Raw genomic sequence first — 25,482 nt, forward strand, 5'->3', positions numbered from 1 at the left:
ATTCCCCTTCAGACCTTCATTTGCATAAAAATGTTTCTAGATTCTTCTGCTCTGCAAATAACCATAATAGTAATTTCTCACTGTAATAGCAAATGACCTCCTATGTTCAGCATCCTTCTTAAAACTTTGAGGGTCTCATAAATTGAGGAAACATTATTTACTGCTGAATTTCAGTGTATTATCTCTGGTCAGCAACTATACTGAACAACCAAATACTATAGTGTATCCTCCAGTCTACAAGGAGGGCTCCTGCTCAGGGTTCCAGCCAGCCATTTCTTCCAAGCAGGGTATTCCACTATCCCTCTTCCCCCCCACCATGCTCCATTTTTCTTTTCCATCACTACTGTCCAATAATAGCCACTGTGTACAACCAGTCTTCATTGGGCTGTTTTTGTGGGATAGTCACCCCCTTAGGTTTTCTTTTCTAAAACTTTTTTTTCTACTTGTGCAAATCTTGTGGTTCTTCCAAGCACGTTATTTCACAGATGGAAGTTGTATCTCAGACAGTATCCATCAGGGGCAGGGAGGGAATATGACTCAAAGGAAACCAGTTCACTATTTGCGCAGTGGTTCTCTGAGACAGAATAAAGCAGGAGAACAGTCACCTGTCTCAAACACATGGCCAATCTTTTTGCAAACTACATGAAGACAAATACAGTAGTCTGAAGAATGAGCTAATGCTACTCTAGTGTGCATTATTGTACATATCCCTTTCTTGGCGTTTTCATTCTAGGCCACCAAGCTGAGAAGTAACCAGAAGCACAGAGGCAGCTGCTGGAAGACCTGAGTGACCCTAACTTCTGATTTTAAATTAAGCAGCAAACAGAAAATGTTGCATAGCGCAATCTAGTTAATATCCAGCTGGAGCTAAGCTTTTTCAAAGTCTAATATCAGTATCAGTGGAAGAATTCAACAGGAGCTTAAATCTCTTCCCCTGAAATTAATGGGACTGAAAAATAACTGAACTTTGGCTGAATCATGCCCTTGGTCTTTTATTTCTGAATCAATAACTTCATTGTAAACTTGAATAGATAGAAACAACACATTGGTTGCCTTTGATGAGACATATTGATTTCCAGGCTGGAATAGACATAAGTCTTACTGAAGGTGAAATAATTTTAGAAGACCAACATCATCAGTCTTCTTAGACTGTTTTTTTTCCCCAAAACAAAAAATGTTGCTTCATCTTACTTACATGTTGAAGTAAGTATATTAGGGAACTCTCCTGAATAACTATGACCGGGAAGGGTGTTATCTTAACTGCATGAAAAAGTGTCTCCACAGATGCCATGATCTGGTCAAAGCGACCTCCAAGTCCACCCAGCGTTACAATCATGTCAATCTAAAAGAGACACAAAACAAACATTGGTAAATATCACTGAGAGCATCTGCTGTACTTTTCCTTTGGATAACTTTCTCTCATATGTACAAAGTGCAGAAATACAGTTTAAGCGGATGCAGAAATATCTAGCACGCTATTTGCAGAGTATTCAGAGAACCTGGAAAATGCAGAGGGAGCTGAACAGATTGGGCACATTTAGCCCCGCCTGCATGATTTCCCTGAGTGTAGCCCTTAGCCTCCATACAAGTGAATGTCTGCCAGTCACTCCTATGGATAAAATAAAAGCACTGTACTTGGATGCAGGGCTTTTATTCAGCCGGAACTTGCTGGAACTCAATTCTGGCACCTCTCAGGTGGACACCATTGCTGTTCTAAGAGTATGAGGGAGGTGTTCATGGTGAGTTCTGGAACCTCTTTTTCTAGAAAAATAGCACTTATTATTTATTATTTCAGTAAGACTCTTTCACCTCTTGAGACTGAGTGGCTTAGTGTTCAACTGGTGGCAATCCTGCAGGGAGATTCAATGTACTATTTCTGTATGAGATACATTGCAGAGCACACAGAGGAGTACACAATATTATCAAAAAAAAATCCTCCAGATACTAATTATGCATTTCTTATTCTTACTATTAACAACAACACGGTAATATAATATAGCACCATCTATGCACATGATGCTTTACAAAATCAGTTTTGACAGGTTCCGACCTAAGGGTGTTACCATTTAAACACAGATACATAAGGCTCAGGTGTGATTGCCTGATTGTCATAAAGTTGGAGAAGGAGGTTTTGATACCCCTGAGATGAGAACCAACTATTGGGGGTAGATCCCTCCTGCACCCACTCAGTGAGACGCAAAGGGAGAAACCTGGTAAGAATGTTTGTATATTGCTGTGGCCTCTGTTCATCAGCATTTGTCCAGCTTTATAAGGATTTCACGGTGTGTACGTGAGAGTAGGCTTTTGAGTAAGAATTTAAGACTATGGGCTCATCCATATTTGTGCTTGTTCTGTGCCTAGAAGCCATGTGTCCAAGCACTTTTTTTGTTTGTCCTGCAGTTTTGCCCTTGCCCCACCACTTTCCCCCAGAAAACCCACTCTTTTAGCAATAAATAGGAGTGAAAGTTAAGCAGGAGAAAACCGACTGACGTTTGCTCTGATACAGCCGTAAGGAATGAAAGATAGAGTACGGAAAAGATGTGATGTATGTTTTTAAATTGTTTTTTTCTCTCCATTTAGGGTTAGGGTTATGGATTGGGTTTTGTTTAGTTTAGTTTAATGTGTTTAGTTTAATGGGTTTAGGTTGTGTTTTGTATTGTCTGTATATTGTATTGTATTGTCTTTTCTTTTTCTCTTTTCTTTTCTTTTCTTTTCCTTTTTGTAATCTTTAAAAGCAATAAATATTATTATTATTTTTTAAAAAAGATACAGCCGTAAGGACAGGGTTTCCCTGGGGGAAAGTGGTGGGACAAAGCAAGTCTGGATGAGCCCTGAATTATGAGAGTGGTTGAAGAGTATGGCTACTGTGTGTACTAGGAGAGTGCAGTTTAAGAGTATTGTTTATTGTATTTAAGTTGTGTGTTGATTATGTAAGAGTGTGCTGGAGTGAAACTGAATGGAAGGCACTTTTAGCAGTAGTTAGATTAAGTTGTGTTTATTGTTCTACAGGGGATTGGGAACTTAATTGGATTGGCTTGCTTAACTGTATGTTTCATTGGTCATATGTTGGCAGTGTGTTTAAATAAGTGGACTTTTTACTTGGTATCTTTTGCAATTGGTCTCAATTTGTAATGTTTTATTCTGATGCTTTAATGGGTATTTGTTTAAAACATGGAATGTTCATAGTATTTTTGTAGGTGATCTTCATGCACAATGTTTTATTCTGATGCTTTAGAGGAAACCCTGTTTAGCTGTGCATTGTAGTGTTTTGTAATGTGCAATTTTCTTAGATATTTAAATTTGATATTTATTTATGATAATTTAGAGAACCTCCCTGCCCCATAAATGGAATACAACTTGTCCTAATATGGTTTAGTGTAAAGCTAGCTGGACCCTTCAATCTTGATCTGAGGCTGCATTCCAGGTGCTCCCTCTGAGGGAAGTTTGGAGGGTGGTGATGAGCGAGAGATCCCTTTCCAGCCATGGTTTCCCACTTGTGGAATGCTCTCCCCAGTGAGTTATGTCTGGCCCAATCATCAACATCCTTTCCATGCCAAGTAAGGACTCATCTCTTCTTGCAGGCATCTGATGGATTGTGATGATTTTGCTGTATATTGACAGTAGGCGTTTGCTGCTGTTTTACTGGGTCTGTTCTGGTTTTTGTTGTAATGAATCATTCTTCTTCTGAGTTTATGCTGTGCTGCATCATCTTTTTTAAAGGCCCAGTACCAGTTTCTGATTTTCCACATGTGCAGGTTCATATATGACAAACACTTCTTTCAACAAAATCATAAAGTACTAACATTACAGCTACTGTATATTATACTCTGTGATTACATTGAAAAAGGTGAACATATTGTATATTAAAGAAGAGGATAAATATATTTAAAAAAGAAGATGAATATATCAAAGAGGAACTCAAAGATATACGTGTGGGAAAGAATTAACTGCTGTTATATTATCACTAATGTTATTATCTTTAAATACTACAAATGGCTTGGGGAGTCCTATGTGGCAAGCAACTAATACACTCAATAAATAGTAATAGTAGTAGCACTGGTAATAATGATGATGATGATAAGAAGAACAGTAATAATAATTTTATTACTTGCACCCTGTCCATCTGACAAGTTTGCCCCAGCCACTCCAGGCAGCTTCAAACATATATAAAAACATAATCAAATATTGCATGAATGATAATTATAATAATTTTTAAAAGTTTATTGTTCTAGCCAAAGCCCAGTCAAGAAGGAGGAGAGGGAAATGAAGGCAGGAGAAAACAGAGAAAGAATATGTGATTACGGTATTTTTCGCCCTATAGGACACACTTTTTCCCCTCCAAAAATGAAGGGGAAATGTGTGTGCGTCCTATGGGGCGAATGCAGGCTTTCGCTGAAGCCTGGAGAGCGAGAGGGGTCGGTGCGCACCGACCCCTCTCGCTCTACAGGCTTCAGGAGAGCCCCACCGCCAGCCCCAAAAGGTCGGGGGACAGAGGGAGGCGGAACGCCGCCATCCCACTGTCTCCCGAAGTGGTTTGGAGGCTGATGGCGAGGAGACCCCGCCGCCAGCCCCGCAAGCTCCGGGGACAGTGGGGAGGTGCTGCGTGTCTTCCCGCTGTCCCCGGACCTGATCTGAAGGCGGGCAGCGGGGAGAAGAGCGCTTCCCCCTGCTGCCAGCCCCGCAAGCTCCGGGGACAGCTGGGAGGCGCAGCGCGTCTTCCCGCTGTCCCCGGACCTGGTCTGAAGGCGGGCTGTGGGGAGAAGTGCGCTTCTCCCCGCTGCCGGCCCCACAAGCGCCTGGGGAGGAAATATTTTTTTCTTTATTTCCCCCCCAAAAAACTTGGTGCGTCCTATGGGCCGGTGCGTCCTATGGGGCGAAAAATACGGTATTTCAGTTACATATACTTTGGTTTAGTTATAGCTAGATATTGAAACCATGGGGCCATTTGAAAAGCTTCACCAAATTTTTGTAAGGGATTTTAAGGGAGAAAGAATGGTACCCTCATGGAAGTAAGAGTGGCTCCACCACGAGAGTGTTCTGAGAGGCAGCTCCAGGCCTCAGGGGCATCAAATGAAGCAGTTGTTTCCGGGACAGGAGGCCATCAGATGGCAGAGCTGGTAATTACACTGGTCAACAACAAATTTGTTGTCTGCGTTTTTTCAGTTGATTTAGGACGATTCTGATGCGCTGAATCCAAAAATCACTTGGTTTTGCTCAATCAGGTAAGGTTTTTGAGCTATGGCCACATGTCATTTTGTAATGTTTTTGTTCACATGTACGCTTGTGTGGAGCATTTTAGAAGAAGTTGGTGGGGGTAAAATGCCATGTCGAATAATTGTTTTGATTGGAAATGATTATTTTAATGACAAGAAGTATTCAGGTCTGATAGTTCTGGGTGATTATGTCAAAAAGGGATCAGTTTGAAGTCATAAAACCTTGAAATCTTCAATAAATTGGTGCGGCAAAGCATAAAGTTGGGGGATCAAAACTAAGTTAATGGGGCAGCCGCCCCACGAAGTGTATAGGAAACTCCACCCGCGCATGCGTCAACTTATGACTAATTTGTACCTATTTTTGTTTGGAATTCTCATGGTTTGGAGGCAGCCGACAAACCATGTCACTGACTGCTACTTCTGCACTGTTGATGTGACTGGGATCAACAGAAAGAATCGGAGCAGCCTCAAGTATCCTGATCTTCAATCAGCACGTCATCAAGTAGCTCATTGTGATGAAATTCCAGTGCCTATCTTCGGAGAACTTCCTGACATTAGTGACGAAGATGCCTCCAGTGTTGAAGGACATGAAGAAGAAGAAGTGGTTCTTGAAGATGATGCTCCATATCCATTTTCCCAAAAGTAGTTGAATGATCTAGTTCGCGACCTCAGCTTGTCAAAGGACTCTGCCGAACTGTTGGCATCCAGACTGAAGGAAAAAAACCTCCTCTCTGACAGTGCTCGCATCAACTTCTTCCGCAACAGGCATCAAGAGTACCTCCGTTTTTTCTTGGAAGAGAAGGACTTGGTGTACTGTGCAGATATTGCGCAGCTTCTGCTCAAGCTTGGAATGCCACAGTACAAACCCAAAGATTGGAGACTGTTCATTGACAGCAGCAAGCCATCACTGAAATGTGTTCTGCTACACAACAGCAACCAGTTTGCCTCTATACCCCTGGCTATGAACTATGAAGCGGTGAAGTATGTGCTGGAGAAAATTGGTTATGATCAGCATAAGTGGTTTATTTGTGTTGACCTGAAGATGGTGAACTTTTTGTTGGGACAACAGTCTGGCTTCACCAAGTACCCATGTTTTCTGTGCATGTGGAATAGTAGGGACCGTGCTCAGCATTACACGAAGAAGGACTGGCCTGTGTGGGAGGAATTGGTGCCTTGCAGAGAAAGGAACGTCATCAACAACCCTCTGGTGGACAGAGACACAATACTCTTCCCACCGCTGCACATCAAGCTCGGCTTAATCAAGCAGTTCACCAAGGCTCTGGACAAGGATGGTGACTGCTTCACTTACTTGTGCCAGGCTTTTCCAGGATTGACCATGGGGAAGTTGAAAGCTGGCATCTTTGACGGTCCTCAGATCCGTCAGCTCATCAAAGATCCAGAGTTGGGAAACTCAATGAACGAAGTGGAACTGGAAGTGTGGAAGGCATTTGTTCTGGTAGTGAAGAACTTTCTTGGCAACTGTCAGGGGTTCAGAAGGAGAGACACAGGAGGGGGAGCAAATGGAGAGTGAGGAGGAGGAGTACGAGGGGGGCGCAGGCAGTGACAGTGGCCAGAGTTATTCCACAAGCCTCTCTAGCGAATCGGAGGACTCACAGAAGGGAGCGCCGGTGGCCAGAGCAAGGGAGATTCCAAGGGAGAAACCTCAAGAGGGAGGGGCCAGCGGGGAGTCTCTGAACAGCAGCTGGAGATCAGGGCCAGCGTCTCCACCAGAGCGCAGTGGGGAGGGGGAGTCCCAGGAGTCGGGACCAGTGTCCTCACCACCAGAGGGAGGAGAGGAGTCAGGTTTGGCAACACCCACATCAGGAAGCGGGGAAACGGTCAGAAGGAAAGTCACCGGCTGGGCGCGCGCGCCAAGTTCAAATGTACAGGAGCGCGGCACAGCGGGGAGCCCGGGAAGGGAGCCAGGTCCTAAAGCCCGCCGGAGGGAGGGGCAAGACTCAGGAGGCTCCGCGTCAGAGGAGTCCAGGAAGGAGGGAACCCCAGAGGGCAGAAGGACCCAACGCAGGAAAGAGCAGCGCAAGAGGTGGAGCCAGGCTAGAATCTTAAACTGGTGTGGGTGGAGCAGTGAGTCAGAGGGGACTTAGCCGGTCTAGCGTTAAGACGTGGGCCTGCGCGCCCAGAGCTTGGAAATGGAAACTAAACTTCAATAAAGACTTTTGTATATAATATCCACTGGGCGTTGGTCCTCTGTGAGCTGGGACCTAGCGGCAGTCCTGACAGCAACAATAAGGCCAGAAACTATGCAGAACTTGTCAACAACATGCTGACTGCTTTCAGAAACCTGGGCTGCAACATGAGCGTCAAGATGCACTACCAATTTTCAAATATGGACCGGTTTCCTGAGAACCTGGGTTCAATGAGTGACGAGCAGGGGGAAAGATTCCATCAGGATATGAGAGAGATGGAGACCAGGTATCAGGGTCTCTGGGATGCAGTCATGATGGCTGACTACTGTTGGACTCTGAAGAGAGACCTCCCTGCTGCTGAGCATTCCAGGAGTTCCAAGAAACGGAAGTTCAAGCCCTGAAGTTTGAAAAATGGTGAAGCAACGTGCAATTTACGTGTACTTACCTTTATCAATGCCCACCATTCAGTATACAGTAATCAATGTTTCTATCAGGTAATCAATATATGTTGTTGGAAAAACATTTTTCTCTTAAAAACATATTTAGGATGATATGTGTTGACAAAAATCAGCTGATAATGCCACAAAAATGTAATCGATTTGGTCACAAGATCTGATTTTTTTTCAAATCAACATAGCACAAAAACCTGACCTGATGGAGAGAAATGGATGCCATTTCCTGATTCAGAAGTGCAAAAATACCCTAAATCAATTGTAGAAATCTAGACAACATTCAAAAAGTAAAAAATTGTTGTCCAGTTGTCCAGTGAGTCAAGATATAAGAGACAATAAGAAAAAGAGAGGGCAAGGCCATCTGGTTGAGGACAAGAAGCTAATGCAGGGATTTAAGGAGGTCTGCCTCTCATACAGTCAAGGCAACAATCAAGGTGAATAATGCTGCGAACCCAGTACTGGTTTAATGTGAGTTGGCCAAGATGAAAGAAAGCAGGACCAGCTAAGAGAAGATTATCATAGACAAGGTGAGAGATAACCAAGGTATGCGGCAGAGTTTTTGCTGAAAAGACAAAAAAGAAGGGCTCTGTCCTTTCTAATGTTATAAAGGGAGAAGCTACATGAATTGGTTATATACTCCACCTGTCGTGTCATAAATGGCACCTACCTAAAAAACGGGGGGGGGGGGGTCTTAGGTAAGGAACAAGCACTACCCTTTGGGAACAAAAGCTGATAGCACATTATAAAAATCACACAGCTTCTAAATTCTATTTCCTACTGGGACTAATGGAAGGGACCATTAATTTTAAACAGTTTATAAGCTTGTTAAAAAACACATTTCTGTACTAATTGGTGCAGCAGACATTCTCATTCTTGTTTGGATAACTTAATAATGAAGAAAGTATTAGTGGTACAACTGTAAAAAGTATGTGCGGATATATAGCAAGTGAGAAAGAGATGGGGTAAAGGTAGTGAAAAGAATTATGAATGGGATAAGAAACTGCTACCTATGTATTTCTAACATGTTTGATCACTTCTATTAACGGGCACTAACAGAAATTATGAATCACACAACGAACAGGTGAAAACTGACTTTGTTTTGCAGCCTTAAGGCATGACTACTTTTTAGCATCCTACAATGATATGGCAGTAAAAAAAACCTTTATAAAATTGTGTCCAATACAGTCATACCTCCAATACAGTCATACCTCTGGTTGCGTTCGCTTCATGTTGCGGGTTTTCGGATTGTGAACATGGCAAACACTTCCGGGTTTTGCCATGCGTGCGCAGAAGCGATCTGCACGCTTCACACATGCACAGAAGCGCTCTATCGCGCTTCGCGCATGCACAATAGCGGCACTCTACTTACGGACTTTCCAGGGTGTGTACGGCACCCGGAGACGAATCGCGTTTGTAAGTAGAGGTACCACTGTATTATGCTTGATATTGAGAAACTCCATGGAATATTCTCCTTGATGGATTTACAAACCATTACATCTGGATAGAAAAAGGACAAACAGAGCATGCAGCAGGACTAGGTGACATATGGTCATTGAAGGTATCATGTCTAGCTCATAAATCAAGTTTTCAATTTTTAAAAATGCCAGGATTTCGTTATTGTTCAAGCACTTTTAAGTTACACTGATTCTTGCAGAATTTTCAGCATGTGTTTTGTGAAGTAAATGGGGATTAAAAGCACTTAAAATTGTTCCCTGAATTTAATTTCCACACTTGTTTTTTTCAATCTTAAGCCTTTTTATTTTATTTTATTTAAACCGGCTTCTGGTTCCGGTTGCCTTAATGGCGCAGCTCCCAAGACAATGAGAGATCATTGGTGAAGGAACAAACAAAGATGACTGAAGGTAATTATCTTTGTAAACTCCCCCCAGGGTCGGGGGAAACGAGCTTCACTCGCAGATCGTCTCGTTACTTGGCTTTCACTCCAACATTGAATGTGGGAGGTAGCGAGGCGCTGAATGAAAAAGCACTTTGCCTTTTGGTAATGCCAATGAATGCCAACACTGCCATTCATTAAGAAGCAGTGGTTCTTCTGTTCATTAAGATTTTAATTAGGATTAATGCACAGACACATGCTAGTAATGATGGGACAAGATCAAAAACTGCCGAATTGAAATAGCTACAAGGTTGTACAGATTTAAATAGGAAATATGATTTCATTAGATCTAAAAGACAGTATGTGTTGGGGGGGGAGCCAATGGCTTCATTATAAATCCTTTGTTACATAAATGACTCAGCAATGGAGAATGCCATTATTATTTTTTCCATATAGCAAGTAAAGTTGAAGGAAGACGGGAGTACAGATATGAATTGCAATGACAAACAGAGCTGTGTGAGGAAAACATAATAGTATGGAATTAAAAGACTTTAATTCTTATTTTTTCCTTGACTGAGGGGAGGATGGATTGGACTTTGAGGACTTGCCAAGGCTTTGGCGGGGCACCAGGCAACCTCCCTCCTGGCATTGAAAGTAATGGCGATAGAATTTTACAGCTGTAATCAGAGGAGCTGGATAACAAAAAGGAGAGATCTCTTTAGAGTGACACCAAGTCAACAGTGCTGCAAGACACAATGGGAGACTAGGAATAACTAAGATGGACATAATAATTGATAAAGACGTAAAGGAACAATTGATTAAAATTAATACCTCACATAGGAAGAAGAAAGAACTTCACTAGCAAACTTATAAATTACTAAATGTAATGAAACTCAAGAGTGAAGGATATTTGATGGCTAAAACCCCAGAATTGGGCACTAAGTTAGCTACGGTCAACACTTTATTTGGAATCAGTGTGTGCAGTGTTCAAAACTCCCATTGTTCTAGGCACATTTTGCGACAAGGAATTTCATGACTGTGAGCAGTTTCTGCGCTCCGGGTGCAATACAGCACCTAAGATTTCAGATTAAAACTGCAGAGTGGAAGGAAAGGAGGACTTTTTTCTGCTTCCCCACTTCTAGCTACTCTCTGAAGATTGGAGAAGAGACCCTCTTAAAAAATATTAGGGGGAAGGACTAGACCATGTGAAAAATAATATTATGAACATAATATTTTAGCTGCAGTTCATTCATTTTCAGCTTTGTATTCTTGTTATAAAAAATCACACTGAGACATTCCGTTGTTGCACCCATAACCTGGCTTTAAGGTGCCATTTAGCTCCTAGCTTTCATAACTCAGTTTCTAACACAGAGTATGTATATAAAGAGTTTGACACTTAAACCCCTGTACACACATAGAATTCTTTTACGGAACTGTACTGCAATTGTAGAACAATGTAGAGAGAGAAAATTAAAGAATAGTAATTTTTTGCCAAGGTACCCCCACAGAAAGCAATGGAAATGAGTCTAATATAAGTGCAAGCCTCAGTTTCTGTAAGGATGTGTGGGGGGGGGGTAAGAGAGTGAATGAAGAATTACAAACAAAAAAACCAGAGCCTAAAATGTATGTATGAATGCAACAGAAACAATACAAAGAAAGACTTGGGAATTAAGCCTTAACTGATTTATTCCTGAAAGCTTTCACCAACAAGGAAAGATGGGATCAACTAAATGGAGGACTCCTGCGCGTAAGACAAGTATTTACCTTTTGTTATATAAAATGCAGCAAGTTGAAAATGAACTATTTCATAAGATGTCCTGTGGTTCTAGCATTTTATTATTTCTTAGCAAAGCTGCATGAAAATATACTTGTGACTTGGAATACATCTGAATCTTTTGTGTAACGTCAAAGGCTTTGACTGTCTCCAAAGATTTCCCCACCCCAGCCAAAGCTCTAAATTTAGACTAACTTGACTTTTGTCTGTAAAGCAACATACCACGAAAAGCCTCATCAACCTTTATTTAGGCCCAATGAGATTCTGCAGGCTTTGTAACCAAAGTGAAAAGAACTGCATTCCAGTCCAGAACTGCCAAGGGAGCAGAGAAACAAAAAATGAAAACTGCCAATTGCTCCCAGGGAGGATTTTAATGGAGGCAATTAAAAAATTTCTCTTCTAAACCTTTGCTCTGTGGCATAAAGCCCTATGATTGACTATTTGATTCTGTAATATAGTGCAAAATGAATGGAAGAACCGGTAGATAAAGTTAGAATCAAGGGTGAGCCTCATGTCTTTAAATAAGGGTCTGCTATGATCACGTATGTGACCCTGTGGAGCATATCTGCAGCACAGCTCTTTTTGTCCCTGTGAGCTGTCATGGGGGACTGAAGAGTTTGTTCTGAGGAGACTGGGAGAGTGTTTTGGAAACTGGCCTGACTGGACTTCACTGGGTCCATCCATTCCAAACTGTCAGCGTCAGTCGCTGCGCAACAAGAGTGTGAGAGGGCTACTGCTTTTTGTCCCTTCTGTGGTCTTTCCATAGGCTGACACTCTTATACCACACTGGAATAAGAAGTCTCCTAACAACCTTCATCACCCTTAGAAACTTCAGTTCCCAGGAAGCTTCAGTTCCCACAGTTTTGCAGATCCTTGAGGCAGTCTGAAGTCTGTTGGGGTCCTTTTTAAAAAGCTCCAAAATATGTCACCCAGCCACCCTCAGCCTGGGAACAGACATGCTTCTTTCTGTATGATTCTTCTGAGAGCAATGGAACATCACCAAGACCTGTTGCTCCCAGGGGGATTCGCTTTATTGCAATTGGAGGTGTATGCAATAGCTGCTCCAGGCTGTGGAGACAGACAACCTTTTCTGGGCTTTTTCAAAAGGATATTTTTAAGGGCTAGAGATGACCCTGCAGGCCTTGGATTGCCACACAAACAGATCTGCAGGACTGCAGGTTCTCATATAGGCCCGTGATCTGATCCAGGACATGATCCATCTGGATCAAATTGGGTGAGTCTGCTTTTTAATCAGGATTCTGCATATTTCTGTTGCATCCCCTTTTCACAGGTAGGGTGATTCTGGTACCAGCTAAATTTGTCAAATTTCCATTTAAAGCCATCTACAGAGGAGAGACTGCTAGAACCAGCAAGGGCAAGATTGTCCACCTTCATTGTCCCACTTCCATGACTGGAGCCCTTTTAAAGAGGAGATTCTGCCTAAGTGTTTATTCTTGCTCTCCCAACATTTTTGTTGAGTGAATGCTCTTCAAATGTATTTGGCATTTTGAGACTTTTGAAATGTTAAGTTTTTGTTTGGAAATATCATTTGGCATTGTTTGTTGTTTGCAGTTGTGGTGTTCATTATTTGTAAGCTGCCTTGGGGGGGTGGCAGCGCTTTTTTGGCCAAAAAGCAACAGTAACACAATTTAGTGCTTAGTGTAGCAGTGCCAACACTATAGAACTCCCTGCCTATTGATATCAAGCAGGCATCTTCACTGTAGTCGTTTCGGCATCTGCAAAAAACATTCTTGTTTAGACAAGCTCACCCAGATGCTTTAAAAGTTGAGGTAATTTTAATCTGAGTCAGTATTTTGAATTTTGTTTTAAAGCACAGTTGTGTAAAGTACAGTTTTGCTTGATTTTATTGTTTTATTTTTCATAAACTGCTTTGAGGGTTTTTTATGATCAAGTGATATATAACTTTTATGAAATAAATAAATAAATATAGCATTAGAGTTCCAGGACACAGTAAGAAATTTCACCTTTTTGACATGCCCGGAATATGCATTTACTCAGGCTATGTGAGGGTAACGAAAGGGTCCCACAACCATTACACTTTTCTACTGCGGATGTCTTTCCAATTTCATTCTCTGTCACAAGAACCATCTTTTTCATTGAAAATACAACACACCACTAAAGGGTTGTACAGCAATTATTTGATGAACAATTAAAGGAATTAAGAGTGGAAACAGAAAATGTTCAATGGAAATGTATTAGATGAGGCAGAGGCTGAAGAAGATTTACAGCTTTCAGGGGAAAACACTAATGATGATTTGCCACATCAAGAGAATGGCTTTACATAGATGTCTGAAGGACAGGAACAATATAATGTTGGAGCTATGATGCTGAAGGAGAAATTAAGAAATATTCTGTGTCAGCAGAGACAGGTTTGAGAAAGAAAGGTCTCTGTGTACAGTTTGGATTGAATTAAGAGGAAACAGCAACTAAGTCTCTTGCAACATTTTTGGAAAAAGAATGGAAGAGAAGGAATGGATTCAAGATGGCGACGTGAACGGCAGCCTTGTCCTATGCTCGGTAAAGCTTTGTTTTTATTACCTACTTTGGTGGGTTCTAAGGGCCCTAAGACGCCTTAAGGTGTTTATTTTAGAAGTTTTATTGTTTATGGTTCAGATTATTTCTACTTCTCCCATAAATCTGCAAGAATTCGCGGCAGATAAAGATAAGTGTGGCAGTTAAAGACTGTTAAAGGGAGCAGGGCTCATTAACAGCACAACCTGCCCTGACCCTGCAATTTTGAGAAATCCTCTCCCTTTTTTATTTGCCGACATGAGAGGGAAGAAACGCTGCAGGCAGCATTCCAATGAAGCCACGAGCACGGCCAAAAAACAGACTAATATCAGGGATTTCCTACCTGACAATGACCTAAACGAGATCTGTAGAAACTTCCCTACAGCAAACAGTTATGAGGCCCTTGCTCCCAGCACTACTCATGAGGAGCCTGCCGGCATTGTGGACGGCCCACAACTAGCCTCGAGCCTGTGCCCGAAGGAACAGATGGAACAGACTCTTGAGTCCCTGCAAAAAACTTCACCTGAATTATCCCAGCCACCAGCCCAATTAAACAAGGACCGAGAGACACTGGAACTGCTAACTTGCCAGACTGAGTTGATAACATATACCATCACTAACCTATATAAAAGGCTGGATGGGATTGAAAAGAAGCTCGAAAAAGTCTTCGGCTTGCTCAGTTGCCCCTCCTCACCTCCTCAGCTCAACAATACTGCAAATCCTACTCGCCCCTGCTCAACTGCGCAGGCTAACCTTGCACAAAAACAAGTGAGATGCCTGCCCAACCAAGTACAAAACTCAAGTCTGCAACTCCAGAACAGCAAACTTGCAGTACTGGTGGGAAACCACCCTTTGAATCACAACAAATGGGTGGATAAACATTCGGTCGCAAATTCCCTGTCCCAACTGCAGGGGGAGACACTACGCCCCGCAGATATCGTGGACATCTCATGGCTGCCTTCTGGACCTTATATGAGACGTATGGTTATTAACTTTAGATCTACCCACTGCGTTGCAAAGATTCTAGGACTAAGAAACCGTACAAGAAAATGGCACATCTATTTCACAAGGGTATTCACCAATCTGACCCGTACACCCCTATGCACCAGGATAGGTGCTGTCTGTGCTGATGCCGGGCCTGTGTGCCATAAAGAACAAACAGTCGGGGGATTGGAGCCAGGACACATTACCCCTCAGAGAGTGGCAAGCCTGCCCGTAAATGACTTAATTGATTTTTTACACCCCCCGCTTGGTACCCTGGCCTCCACGTGCAACGAGCCTGGTATTGGACTACTGAAGCAAGATCAGTTTGAAATGCTCTCGTCCTCATACGCCTCGATGCCGGAATTGGAGGCTTCTATTATTTCAAGCCCAACACGTAACCAAGATCCTCAGCACTTGTTAAATTTTGACCCGTTAGCAGTACCGTCACAAGATTCAGCTGTTGACCTGCTACCTGTACAGCCTATACGGGTCGACAAAGCCCTCGCTCTGCAAAAACCAGCGGAACATCATGATACATCAGCTGATCATCATGATATATGTAATGGTGTCATCGAAGATCCTCTGGGCCAAATCAACCTACTGGCCCCCCAGTCAAAGCCATCACACCTACCTAGGGACCAGGGACCTCAAACCTGGAACCACCAAGCAGAGCAGAAGGAGGAGGAGCTTAACTCAGGAGCCCCAAACCACCGGAAAAGTGATTGACTGCCACTATTTCCACCATCACCCTATTTCCACATTCTATCTTGGAACGTGGCGGGATGGTTATCTAAGCAGGGTGACGTCGACCTTCTGGATTTCCTTACAAAATTTCAGATTATATGTCTACAGGAGACATGGTGTTTAGATCTCCATGTTCCTTCTCTTCAGGGATACGATGCCTTTGCTATCCCTGCGATAAAACCAAATCTCCGAGGCCGACCTAGTGGTGGCTTAGTCACTTTTGTTTCCATCAAGCTAAAGTGCAAGGTCCGGCAACAGCAGTGGGCGAAGAGTAACAACCTACAAACCCTACTTATCTCTAGCAGTGAAGGAGGTGACTTCCTCTGCTTTAATATATATATCCCTCCCATAGGTACCCCTTCCCAGTCGTCACAAATCTGGGAAGATTTAGAGCTATGTTTGGAGAAGGCTGAACTAGAATTCCCTGGCATGGATATCCTGCTGGCAGGTGATTTCAACGCCAGGAGAGGAAACGACTTTAATACGTACTGTTCTAAATCTCAGTTACTGCCAGAGGCAGATTGGTTTATTCCTTGGTCCTCTGACGATAAGGTCTTGAATAAGGAAGGCATTACATTAATGGAGATTGCCTTCAAACATAATTTGTTTAATTTGCATGGTACCCATATGGATAGGTCAGGGGGTTTCTTTTCTTTCCTTGGGCCTAGAGGTGCGAGCGTTATTGATTATATCCTGGTCTCCCCAAAACTTTTGGAGAGGTCACAGGGCTTTAGGACTTTCAACAGAACTGAGAGTGATCACCTCCCTATCTCAATCTCACTAATCCCCCGCGGTTTGGAGGATCCGCAACACCGTAATCACTGTGCAGACCTACCTCCAACTCTGGCCCTTCGTAGGCGTAAATGGAACAGCGACCTGGAACTCAAAATCAAACTACACCTGCATTCACCTGACTTATTGGCCTTGAGAGACCAATGCATTTTATCAAATTCTGACCCATTTTTAACATTTCAGCAGGTCTCAGAGTCGCTCCTCCCATTACTTACGAACTCCAACCCTTCCAAACAACAAAATAACTCGAGGGCCTGGTTCGACAAAGACTGTAGGAATATAAGATCTTTGCTTAGGAAATTACAAAATAAGGTAAAACAGGAAGGGACCCTGTCCTCAGTGGAAAACCTGCGCAGGTGGCGCTCTCATTATAAAAATACTCTAAAATTTAAGAAATCCCTCTATAGAAAGGAACAATGGGAGGCTCTCGACAAGGCGATCAAATCGCGGGACGATAAAAAGTTCTGGGAAATAATTGCTCAGGGAGTCTCACCCAAAGGGAAAATTGTAACCAATAGTATCTCATCTAACTTATGGTACCAACACTTTTCCCGGCTATACACAGCTCCAAACCTTGCTAAACCGAGCCAGTTTCCTCCTATTAAAAACGATCTATTAACGGGCTGGGATCCTGTTACCGAATCAGAATGCTTACAGCTAATTAATACACTCAAGAATGGCAAGGCTCCCGGTGAAGATATGATTCCTCCTGAGGTGCTTAAACTAAATGCCCAGTGGTGGGCTGCTTTTTTGGCCCAACTTTTCACGGCAATAAATGATACATGCAAAATCCCAGAAAATTGGAAACTGAGCCTGGTAGCCCCCATCTATAAGAAGGGAGACCCCCAAGACCCCTCAAATTATCGCCCCATAAGTCTCCTGGACATTGTGTATAAACTTTATACTCGCCACCTGCTAAACAAATTGGTTGATTGGGCTGACCACTCTAACTTGTTTAATCCGGAACAGGCAGGGTTTAGAAAGGGCCATAGTACAATAGGCCACTGTTTGGTATTACAGACAATGATAGATAAGTATACAAAGACATATAAGAGCAAACTTTTTGTGGCTTTCGTAGATCTCACATCCGCTTTTGACTCAATCTGTAGGGACAAATTATGGCAAAAACTATATGGCACAGATATTGATAGACGACTCCTCAAAATACTTAGAGAGTTACATTCAGACACCACAGTTAAAATTAGAACTGGGATGTCAGGCAACTATACTGACCCTCTGCCACTGGGGAAAGGGGTTAAACAGGGCTGTTTGTTAGCACCGTTCCTTTTTAATTTTTATATAAATGACATTGTTCAACATATGGCAAAGTATAAGTCATCAGCTCCTGCCCTGGAAGGCAAACACCTGAACATACTGCTATATGCTGATGACATGGCGGTCATGGCACTCACTCGAAGGGGCCTACTCAGCATGCTGGAGGGGCTCGCAGCTTATTGTTCTCAAAACTTTCTAAAGATAAACTATGATAAAACAAAAATTGTGGTGTTTACTAGAGCTCGACATACATTTAGATGGTCTCTAGATGAACACAAAATTGAACAATGTCTCCTCTTTAAATATCTTGGTATCACCTTCCAAGCCACATCTAGCTGGCTTGCCCACTTCAAGACTGTAGCCCTTCTAACACGTAGGACAACTGGTGCTCTGCTCAGCTTTTTTTATTCGAGGGGAGGGCAACTGGTGATCCCGGCACTAAAAATTTTTGTTGGAAAAGTGATTCCACAGATGTTATACGGAGTAGAACTCTGGGGTTGGAATCAGAAGCTGTTAGAACGGCTTGAAATATTCCAAAATTTTTATCTCAGAAGAATTCTAGGCCTCCCTCAGAGTACTCCGGCAGCTCTCCTAAGAGTGGAAGTAGGATTACCTTCTGTGTCTGCCAGGGCACACTTAAGATTCCTGCGTTTTTTTACCAACCTCATAGATGCCCCGAACACCTTATTGGCTAAACAAGCCTTTGTATCATTACAAAATAACACTACTTGGCATAAAAGTCTATCAGACATTCTATCCAGATACAACCTACCTGAGTTAAATACTCTCAAATTGTGGAGCGCTGATAAAGTTCGGGAATGGATCTTTGAAAAAGACGCCTTTATGGACTCCACCAAGATAAAGAACTCTGGGTTTTCCTACTGGCTCCCCCAAGTAAAAGCAGTCAAAATCTGTGCCAACTACTTGGTCGAGATCACTGACCCCACCCTTCGGAGAGCTTTTACTATGGCACGGTTTCAAACATTGCCAACTGCCTACCTGACCGGTAGATACACAAAAACCCCAGTAGAACATCGTCTATGTCCTTGCCTTATGAGAATTAAAGAGGACCTTACACATTATTTCCTCTATTGCCCCATTTATTCGGGCTTTAGAGATGCATTGCTGCAAATTATACCCAACTGTATAACCAGTCCTGAAGATAGAGTAAAATTTTTGTTAGTTGATGCAAACCCACGCATTACCCATGTGGTAGCGGTCTTTGTGATGAAGGCCATGAAAGCCAGGGAAAGATTTATGAACGACAATGTAAAGACCCCTCCATCGTCTGTTTGACTCGCTGCTCGTTTTCCCTCCTTTTCTATTTTGTGGGAAGAAGGTTTTGTCGGCATAGTATGTAATGAATTTTAACAATTTTTAACTACTGTTGATTTTTGTGCACAGGCATGGTCCTCACAATAAACGAATTTGTTGTTGTTGGAATGGAAATCATATTTTTTAAAAAAATGACAGGAAATCATGGCCAATCTGAAATGGGATTGGAAAGAAATGGATTTGGGTGTGAATTAATGACTATAAAATAAGTAACCAAGTATGGATCATTGTCTTATTACATAACCACAGCAAATAAACTCTTGAGAGAATAAAGAACAAAGAATGATTTTTTAAAAAAAATATTGGAGATGAAGTTGGGTTGGAGGAAGACTATTGCTGGCTGACTCGTAATAAGTATTGGATAACTTCTTTTGGAATTCTTGTTTGGAAAGAAAAAAGAATGAACTTGAGATGCCCAAACTGAAGAAAACTGGGAAAACATTGTATAGCAGATGGAGGAACAGCTAGATATTACTCTGGATTGAATATTTGACTATTTTGAGGAACTGACTGACAAATAGTTAGCAGTCCCTTTTACTTATTCCCCTTTTCTTCCTTTTTTCTTTAACGTTTTATTATTATTACTTCATTTAATATTCTTAGCTTTTTCTTCTCTTTCCCTTTTATTTTTTGTTTTGTTTTTGTTTGTACTTTGTCTGTTGTATTATTTACGGTCCTCTACTCAGGGTTTAAGGAAGGGTTAACTTGCAGATGAAGGTGATGGAGAGTTGATGAAAGACCCTGTGTGAGGGGCAGGGAAAGGAAGATCTCCCAGGATGGGAGGTTGGGAAAAGAAAGGGAAGCTCCCAGGTGAGAGCTAGGATGATCCACCTTTCTCTGTGTTGGTCAAGTTACGATTTACCTCTGAAAGAGGCGTGCTTCTTTTTCTCTTCTTCTTTGTTTTGTTTTTGTTTAGATTAGAATTTTTATTGTAATGTATTAATAAAATATTATAAATAAATAATAAAAAGAGTAATCTTTTTTAGGTAGCTGATGTCTGTTTTGCTTTCTACCTCAAGCCACATGACACAACATGACTCAACACAATATAAATGAGCCTTAGACTTGGAAAAACATCAAGAGACTCTCAAACTCATTCAGTGAACACTGGGAGAAAGATTCACTGTCACAAAATGTGTATTTAAAGAGTTGCTACTTTACCTGCAAGTTGTTCTTTTCTATCTTCCGCTGGAGTATCTGAAGGCACTTGGTGAAGTCTGTTAAGTCTTGATCTGGGGTCTCTATGAGTTCACACCCCTATGGGAGGTAATAAAACAGCAGAAAGAAAGGGGCAGATGTTCAGGATCAAGCACAACTTCAGAATCAAGCACAACTGTTTTCCTTGCTTTTTGCTGCTTTGATACTTGTGTCTTGGTATAGAAAGAACTCTTTTCAAAATACAGACTTCAATCCAGCTCCATTTAGAGACAAGCTTTTACAAATACATTTCAATATGTATTTTTCATGATGAAGTCTCTAATTCTGTGGCTGTTGTGACATCAGAAAGCAGGTTTCTGCTACTTGTGACCTACCAAACCCAATGAAAGCCACCCAATGAAGGCATGTGGTTTTTTTTTATTAATTGGTTGTTATTGAACGTACAAGATTCAATGAATTTAAATTCAGGAGCACCACTGGAAACCTCATAACCTTAAATACATAAGCAATCAACATTTATAAACATTGTGTATGATGCTGTAAGATAAGGCATGCATTGTGGCCTATTAGAGGGATGGTAAACATTCTTATGCTGAACGCTGAACGCTGAGCCATCAGGGGAATCAGGGGACAGGGATCACCCTCATTATCCCTCTCATGTAATCTCTGAAATTGAGGAAAGGTATCTGACACCGTTGTGTGTGTAATCTAGGAGAGCGCGATTGGTGCGGTCACATTGGTGTAGAGTCTTTGGGTCGTCCACCTTTTGTTCCCACCCTGCACTTAGCTTTCACCTGTGGCTCCTAGAATCTGTCAACATGCAACATGCAACAGAGGCCACGAACCAGGACACTTTGAATGTCCAGCTAAACCAGATAAGGGTGGCTGATGGGTCTCACTGACTGGTTGGCTAACCAGATGAGGGCAGCTGACAGTGAGTGAAGTACTTCTCCTGCATGAGAAGACAGGCTCTGGTAGATTGGGTGGATGAGACCAATAGTGGGTCAAGAGGGAAGTTTCTCTGTGTGTTGTGGAGAAAAGTGAGTGGCAGATAGGGCTTGCCAACCTGGGAAGGTGGCCCATCGAGGAGAAGGAAACTCTGATCTTAAACCTCCACTGCCTTGTGGGATATCTTCAGAAGAAGAAAGGCTAAGGAGGAAACCCTACACAAATCTGGAGTGGGGGCCCTAAGACAGTTGGATGGTGTCTTGTACGCCTCCTTCTGGCAACTCCTGCAGACAAGCTGGTGCCAAATGCATTGCTCTGCTTTCCTTTGGACCACATCAGCGAGGTCAAGAGAGGGTCACTTTGGTGCATCTAAGACAGTGGTTTGACAAGCGGAAGCCAACAACATATAATGCCACAATACTCCCCCCACCTGCTTCCTCTTCTGTCAACATGTAAAAGTGATGTGGAGAGAAAAGCTTTATATTTATCATAACAATACCCTACTGACCTTAACATGATGGTTTTGAAAAAGAAATGCAACATTTACCCTCAGTACACGAAGCAATTTTTGTAAATGCAGTTGAAGCCATTAAACTTGTTAACGGAGTACAGATGTGGTGACCTGTTTCCAAATATTTCTGTTAGCATATGAATACTACTAACAATTCCAGCAACAGTAAATTCTGGAGAGAGGTCATTTAGCAAACTCAAGTTACCGGTAATTAAGAATCATTTGAGGACTACAGTGTCTCAGGAACTTGTTGTGGATTTGGCCAGGGTAAATTCTGAATTCAACATTGCCAAAACAATTAATTTTCATTCTGTGATTTTAGATATTTCACAAAAAAGGCCAGAAAAGCCATTTTTAAAAAAGTAAATGTATATATAACTTTTTTACTAATTCTAATGCCTCCAGGTATAGGGCAGTATATAAATTCAACAAACAAAAAAACAAATATGATGAGCTGATCTGCATTGCCATATAAAATGATGCTTTGATGTGTACAGTCATACCCCGGGTTGAATGTGCTTCAGGTTGAGCGCTTGCAGGCTGCACTCCGTGGCAACCCGGAAGTAACGGAGCGCGTTAATTCCAGGTTTCGCCGCTCGTGCATGTGCAGACACTCAAATTGATGTGCATGCGCGGAAGCGGCAAAACACTACCCGCGCAGACGCACCGTCGCGTCTTACGTTCTATTCAGGATGCGAACGGGGCTCTGGAATGGATCCTGTTCGCATCCCGAGGTACCACTGTATCCTTATCTGTATTGTAGCATAAACAAAGGTGTTCATATCAAATACACTTTCTTAACTCTGGTCCTTTTATTTTATTAATATTTATTGTGGAGGAAGTATAACAGCAAAAGGTCTTAAATGAAGAAAATTAACTGCTGGTGCCTTACTATAAGAAAAGGAGCAGCAAATCTACTTCCAAAGGCTGCCATCATTGACAATAATTGCCATTTTTTTCCTACAGAAAAGGGGAGCTTCTTTCCAGGTTCGCCTCATAATGAGACCAGCGAATGGCTGAGGTGGTGGACACTGACACTGAACATGGCATCATGATGAAAAGGACAACCTACAATGGAGGAAAGCTTGTGAAGCTCCATCTCTCACATGACTTTCCAAGGTTTTTAGCAAGCTAAGTTTCTGAAGCTCAGCACCCTGCATAGAACCATTTGCTGATTTTAGCCCCCTACCTATAGCTCAGCTATTATGGAATACTTGAATCAGAGGGCACAAAAACATCGTTTTCCTATAGCTTGGTGAGTTTGTTTTAAGTATTTCTTTTCTTTTTTTAAAAAATAAGACTCCTTACATACTGCACTAAGTTATAGGTGTCAAGATTATGTTAAAATGGAGCAATACACAAGTTCGCATCTCTTAATTCAGTGCTCAAACAGTTCCTAAGCTGCTGCTAAAGAGCTGAGTAAGGAATAGTGAAGTATGTCCACCATATAAAGTCGCCATTCAATGAGGTTTCAAGGATACAAAATACCTATATAGCGTCATAAATTATAATAAGGACCACAGTTGCTAGATTTAGAGTTTCCTTCACCCACTACTTCAAGGTCTCTTTAAAGGCTTTGTGGCTCTATCCATATATGATTCATTTCATACTTTTACCTTGTACTGTAGTGACTGATAAGAAAATTAGGTTCTCACCAGTGAGCCCCCCTATATTATGAGTCTGAACATACCATTTAAAGCTCAGGAAAGGCTAATAAAACAAAGGATGACAGCTTTAAAAAATATAGGTCCAGAAATTCAAAAAGTAAAGCATCATCTGCCAGCAGATAAGATAACTAAATCCAGACATGCAAATATACCGTATTTACTCGAGTCTAATGTGCTACTGAATCTAATGTGCACCTCAATTTTCAAAACCTTGAAACCAAAAAGTATTTGCTGGCAAATGTAAGTGTGCAATCGAATCTAATGCACACCTTAATTTTCACAACATTATTTGGCCAAAAATGGTGAGCATTAGATTTGAGTAAAAACAGAAATTATCTGTTGGGATCACAGGATATTTATTAGAATTCTCAGATTCTCAGGGCCACCTAAATTCCTTGGTAAGTTACTGAGGAATGAAACAGTATTTTTCTCTTACATATAAATATGGCCTCAGTCCACTTGTTGACTGTGCATGTACATGAGTTCATGTGGGAAAATGTAATGTGTTTGGTAACAGTTACTGAAATAACAACTACTGCTTGTGGAAGAATTTGTGATTTGCAAGTCCACATGTTACTGATTGCCTGGCAAGCGTGACTGCCACTTCTGCGTGCTGGCAACCCACACTGCTTCAGGAACATCCCAAATTCTACTGACACATGGGCAGGGCAAATTGATATAGGTGATGCTGAGGGCTCCAGGAAGAGGTGGTGCAGGCCTGGGACAGAACTGGATCATACATACATCCACACGACTATTGCATCTCAAACGTTACATCCAGAGCAGGATGGGATGTGACCATGCAGAAGGAACAACCAGATGGAACAACTACTGTGCTTATTCTTGTCCACATGAGGTGCCCTCTTATGGAAGAAAAGCACTGTCTTTGTAGTTGCAGAGAGAATCTATAATATATGGCAACTTTTAAAATACCATCTTTTGCTGTTTCTAAGAAATTAACCTCTAGGCTCTCAATCTCAACAGCCCATTGTCTATAACAGCTTTTCTTGAAAGAATGAAACCAAGAGGACAGCTGGTGTTTCAGGACCAACATAAGCTGCTGGAACTAGAAGAATGACAAAGAGGTCACTTTTACTCTCAGGTTAAAAAATAAAGACTGTTTTCCCCCAGGGTCTCTCTCTCTCTCTTTCTTGCTCCAGAGTACCAGACAAGTAAGCAGTTTACAGATACTGGTTTATAAATAAGAGATATAAAACCCCATCAGCACTCTTTGCTTCACTACTTTGGCACTGGTTGACATTTTTAAATCCATTTCCTTGCAGATTTGATCTGGTGTCTGTAGGCAGAATACAGTGGCATTCAGCACTCAGAAAAGCTGAACTGACATAAAACCATTTCATTGATCTTGGAAATAAGTCCAAGGAAATTATTAGCTGACAAATAATTTTACTAGTCCACTTGCCCACATGTATGTTTTGTTAGTTTTTGTGACACAAAGGTGCCCCCCCCCCCCCATGGAAGAAATTACACTCTGTCAATGTCTGGAGTCCAGGTTCCAGCTTGATAACACAGTAAGCGTAGGTAATTAAAAAGGATTTATTGCAAAAACAAACAGATAGCTCTGGGTGGCTCTAACAAAGCTGCCGACATTATCATTCAAAATGACCCTTCTGAAGATTCCCTCCAGTTCCTACAGAAGATATTGAACTTTTGCAACTTACATCTCTTGTTTTGCTTCCTGTCCAGCAGCCCTCCCATTTGCCAACTATTCAGACTTATTGGATCAGCTCCAACCGCTTCCTGTTCCTCTAGACCAGAGGTTCTCAACCTGTCGGTCTCCCATCACCCCTGAGCTGTGGCCTTGCTAGCTAGGGGTGATGGGAGTTGTAGTTCAACAACATCTGGGGACCCACAGGTTGAGAACCGCTGATCTAGACTGTCTCTGTGTCTGTTTGCACCTATTTGAGCTTCCTGAGAGCTTTGGCTGTGTTCCAGCCCACTCTCAGTTGTTCTCTAGGCAACCGGCATTCCAATGTCCGAGGGAGTCGCACTGGGCACTGGCTGCTGTTTCGCCTGTGTCAAATCTAAACCTCTCTGTTCTGCAGCCGGCTGTAAAGTTCCACTAGGAGCTGGCCCATTCCTGACAGCTGAGCTG

At 42.1% G+C, this 25,482-nt stretch overlaps 1 protein-coding gene and 1 long non-coding RNA gene across 7 annotated transcripts in view; one reads left to right on the forward strand and one right to left on the reverse strand.

The window, feature by feature from the left end:
- TPK1 (thiamin pyrophosphokinase 1) overlaps positions 1–25,482 on the reverse strand; it is a 254,996-nt gene that overhangs the window by 88,320 nt on the left and 141,194 nt on the right. For 4 of the 6 annotated variants that reach the window (XR_014557046.1, XM_083706411.1, XM_083706412.1 and 1 more), the window contains 2 exons: positions 20,244–20,339; positions 1,196–1,342 (listed from right to left, as the gene is read on the reverse strand). Coding sequence is in view for 4 of the 6 variants with exons in the window: in XM_083706411.1 (XP_083562537.1) it covers positions 1,196–1,342; positions 20,244–20,339 (243 nt within the window). In the remaining 2 variants the exon portion in view is untranslated. The remainder of the gene's footprint in view (positions 1–1,195; positions 1,343–20,243; positions 20,340–25,482) is intronic. The other 2 variants (XR_014557047.1, XM_083706413.1) reach the window with 1 other exon arrangement.
- LOC310828698 lies at positions 9,108–24,496 on the forward strand. The gene is made up of 5 exons (XR_014557065.1): positions 9,108–9,225; positions 11,344–11,393; positions 12,760–12,866; positions 22,671–22,954; positions 24,351–24,496. It is a non-coding gene; the product is annotated as an uncharacterized lncRNA (long non-coding RNA).

The sequence above is a fragment of the Podarcis gaigeae genome, assembly GCF_964106915.1.
Source record: "Podarcis gaigeae genome assembly, chromosome: 12".
NCBI lineage: Eukaryota > Metazoa > Chordata > Lepidosauria > Squamata > Lacertidae > Podarcis > Podarcis gaigeae.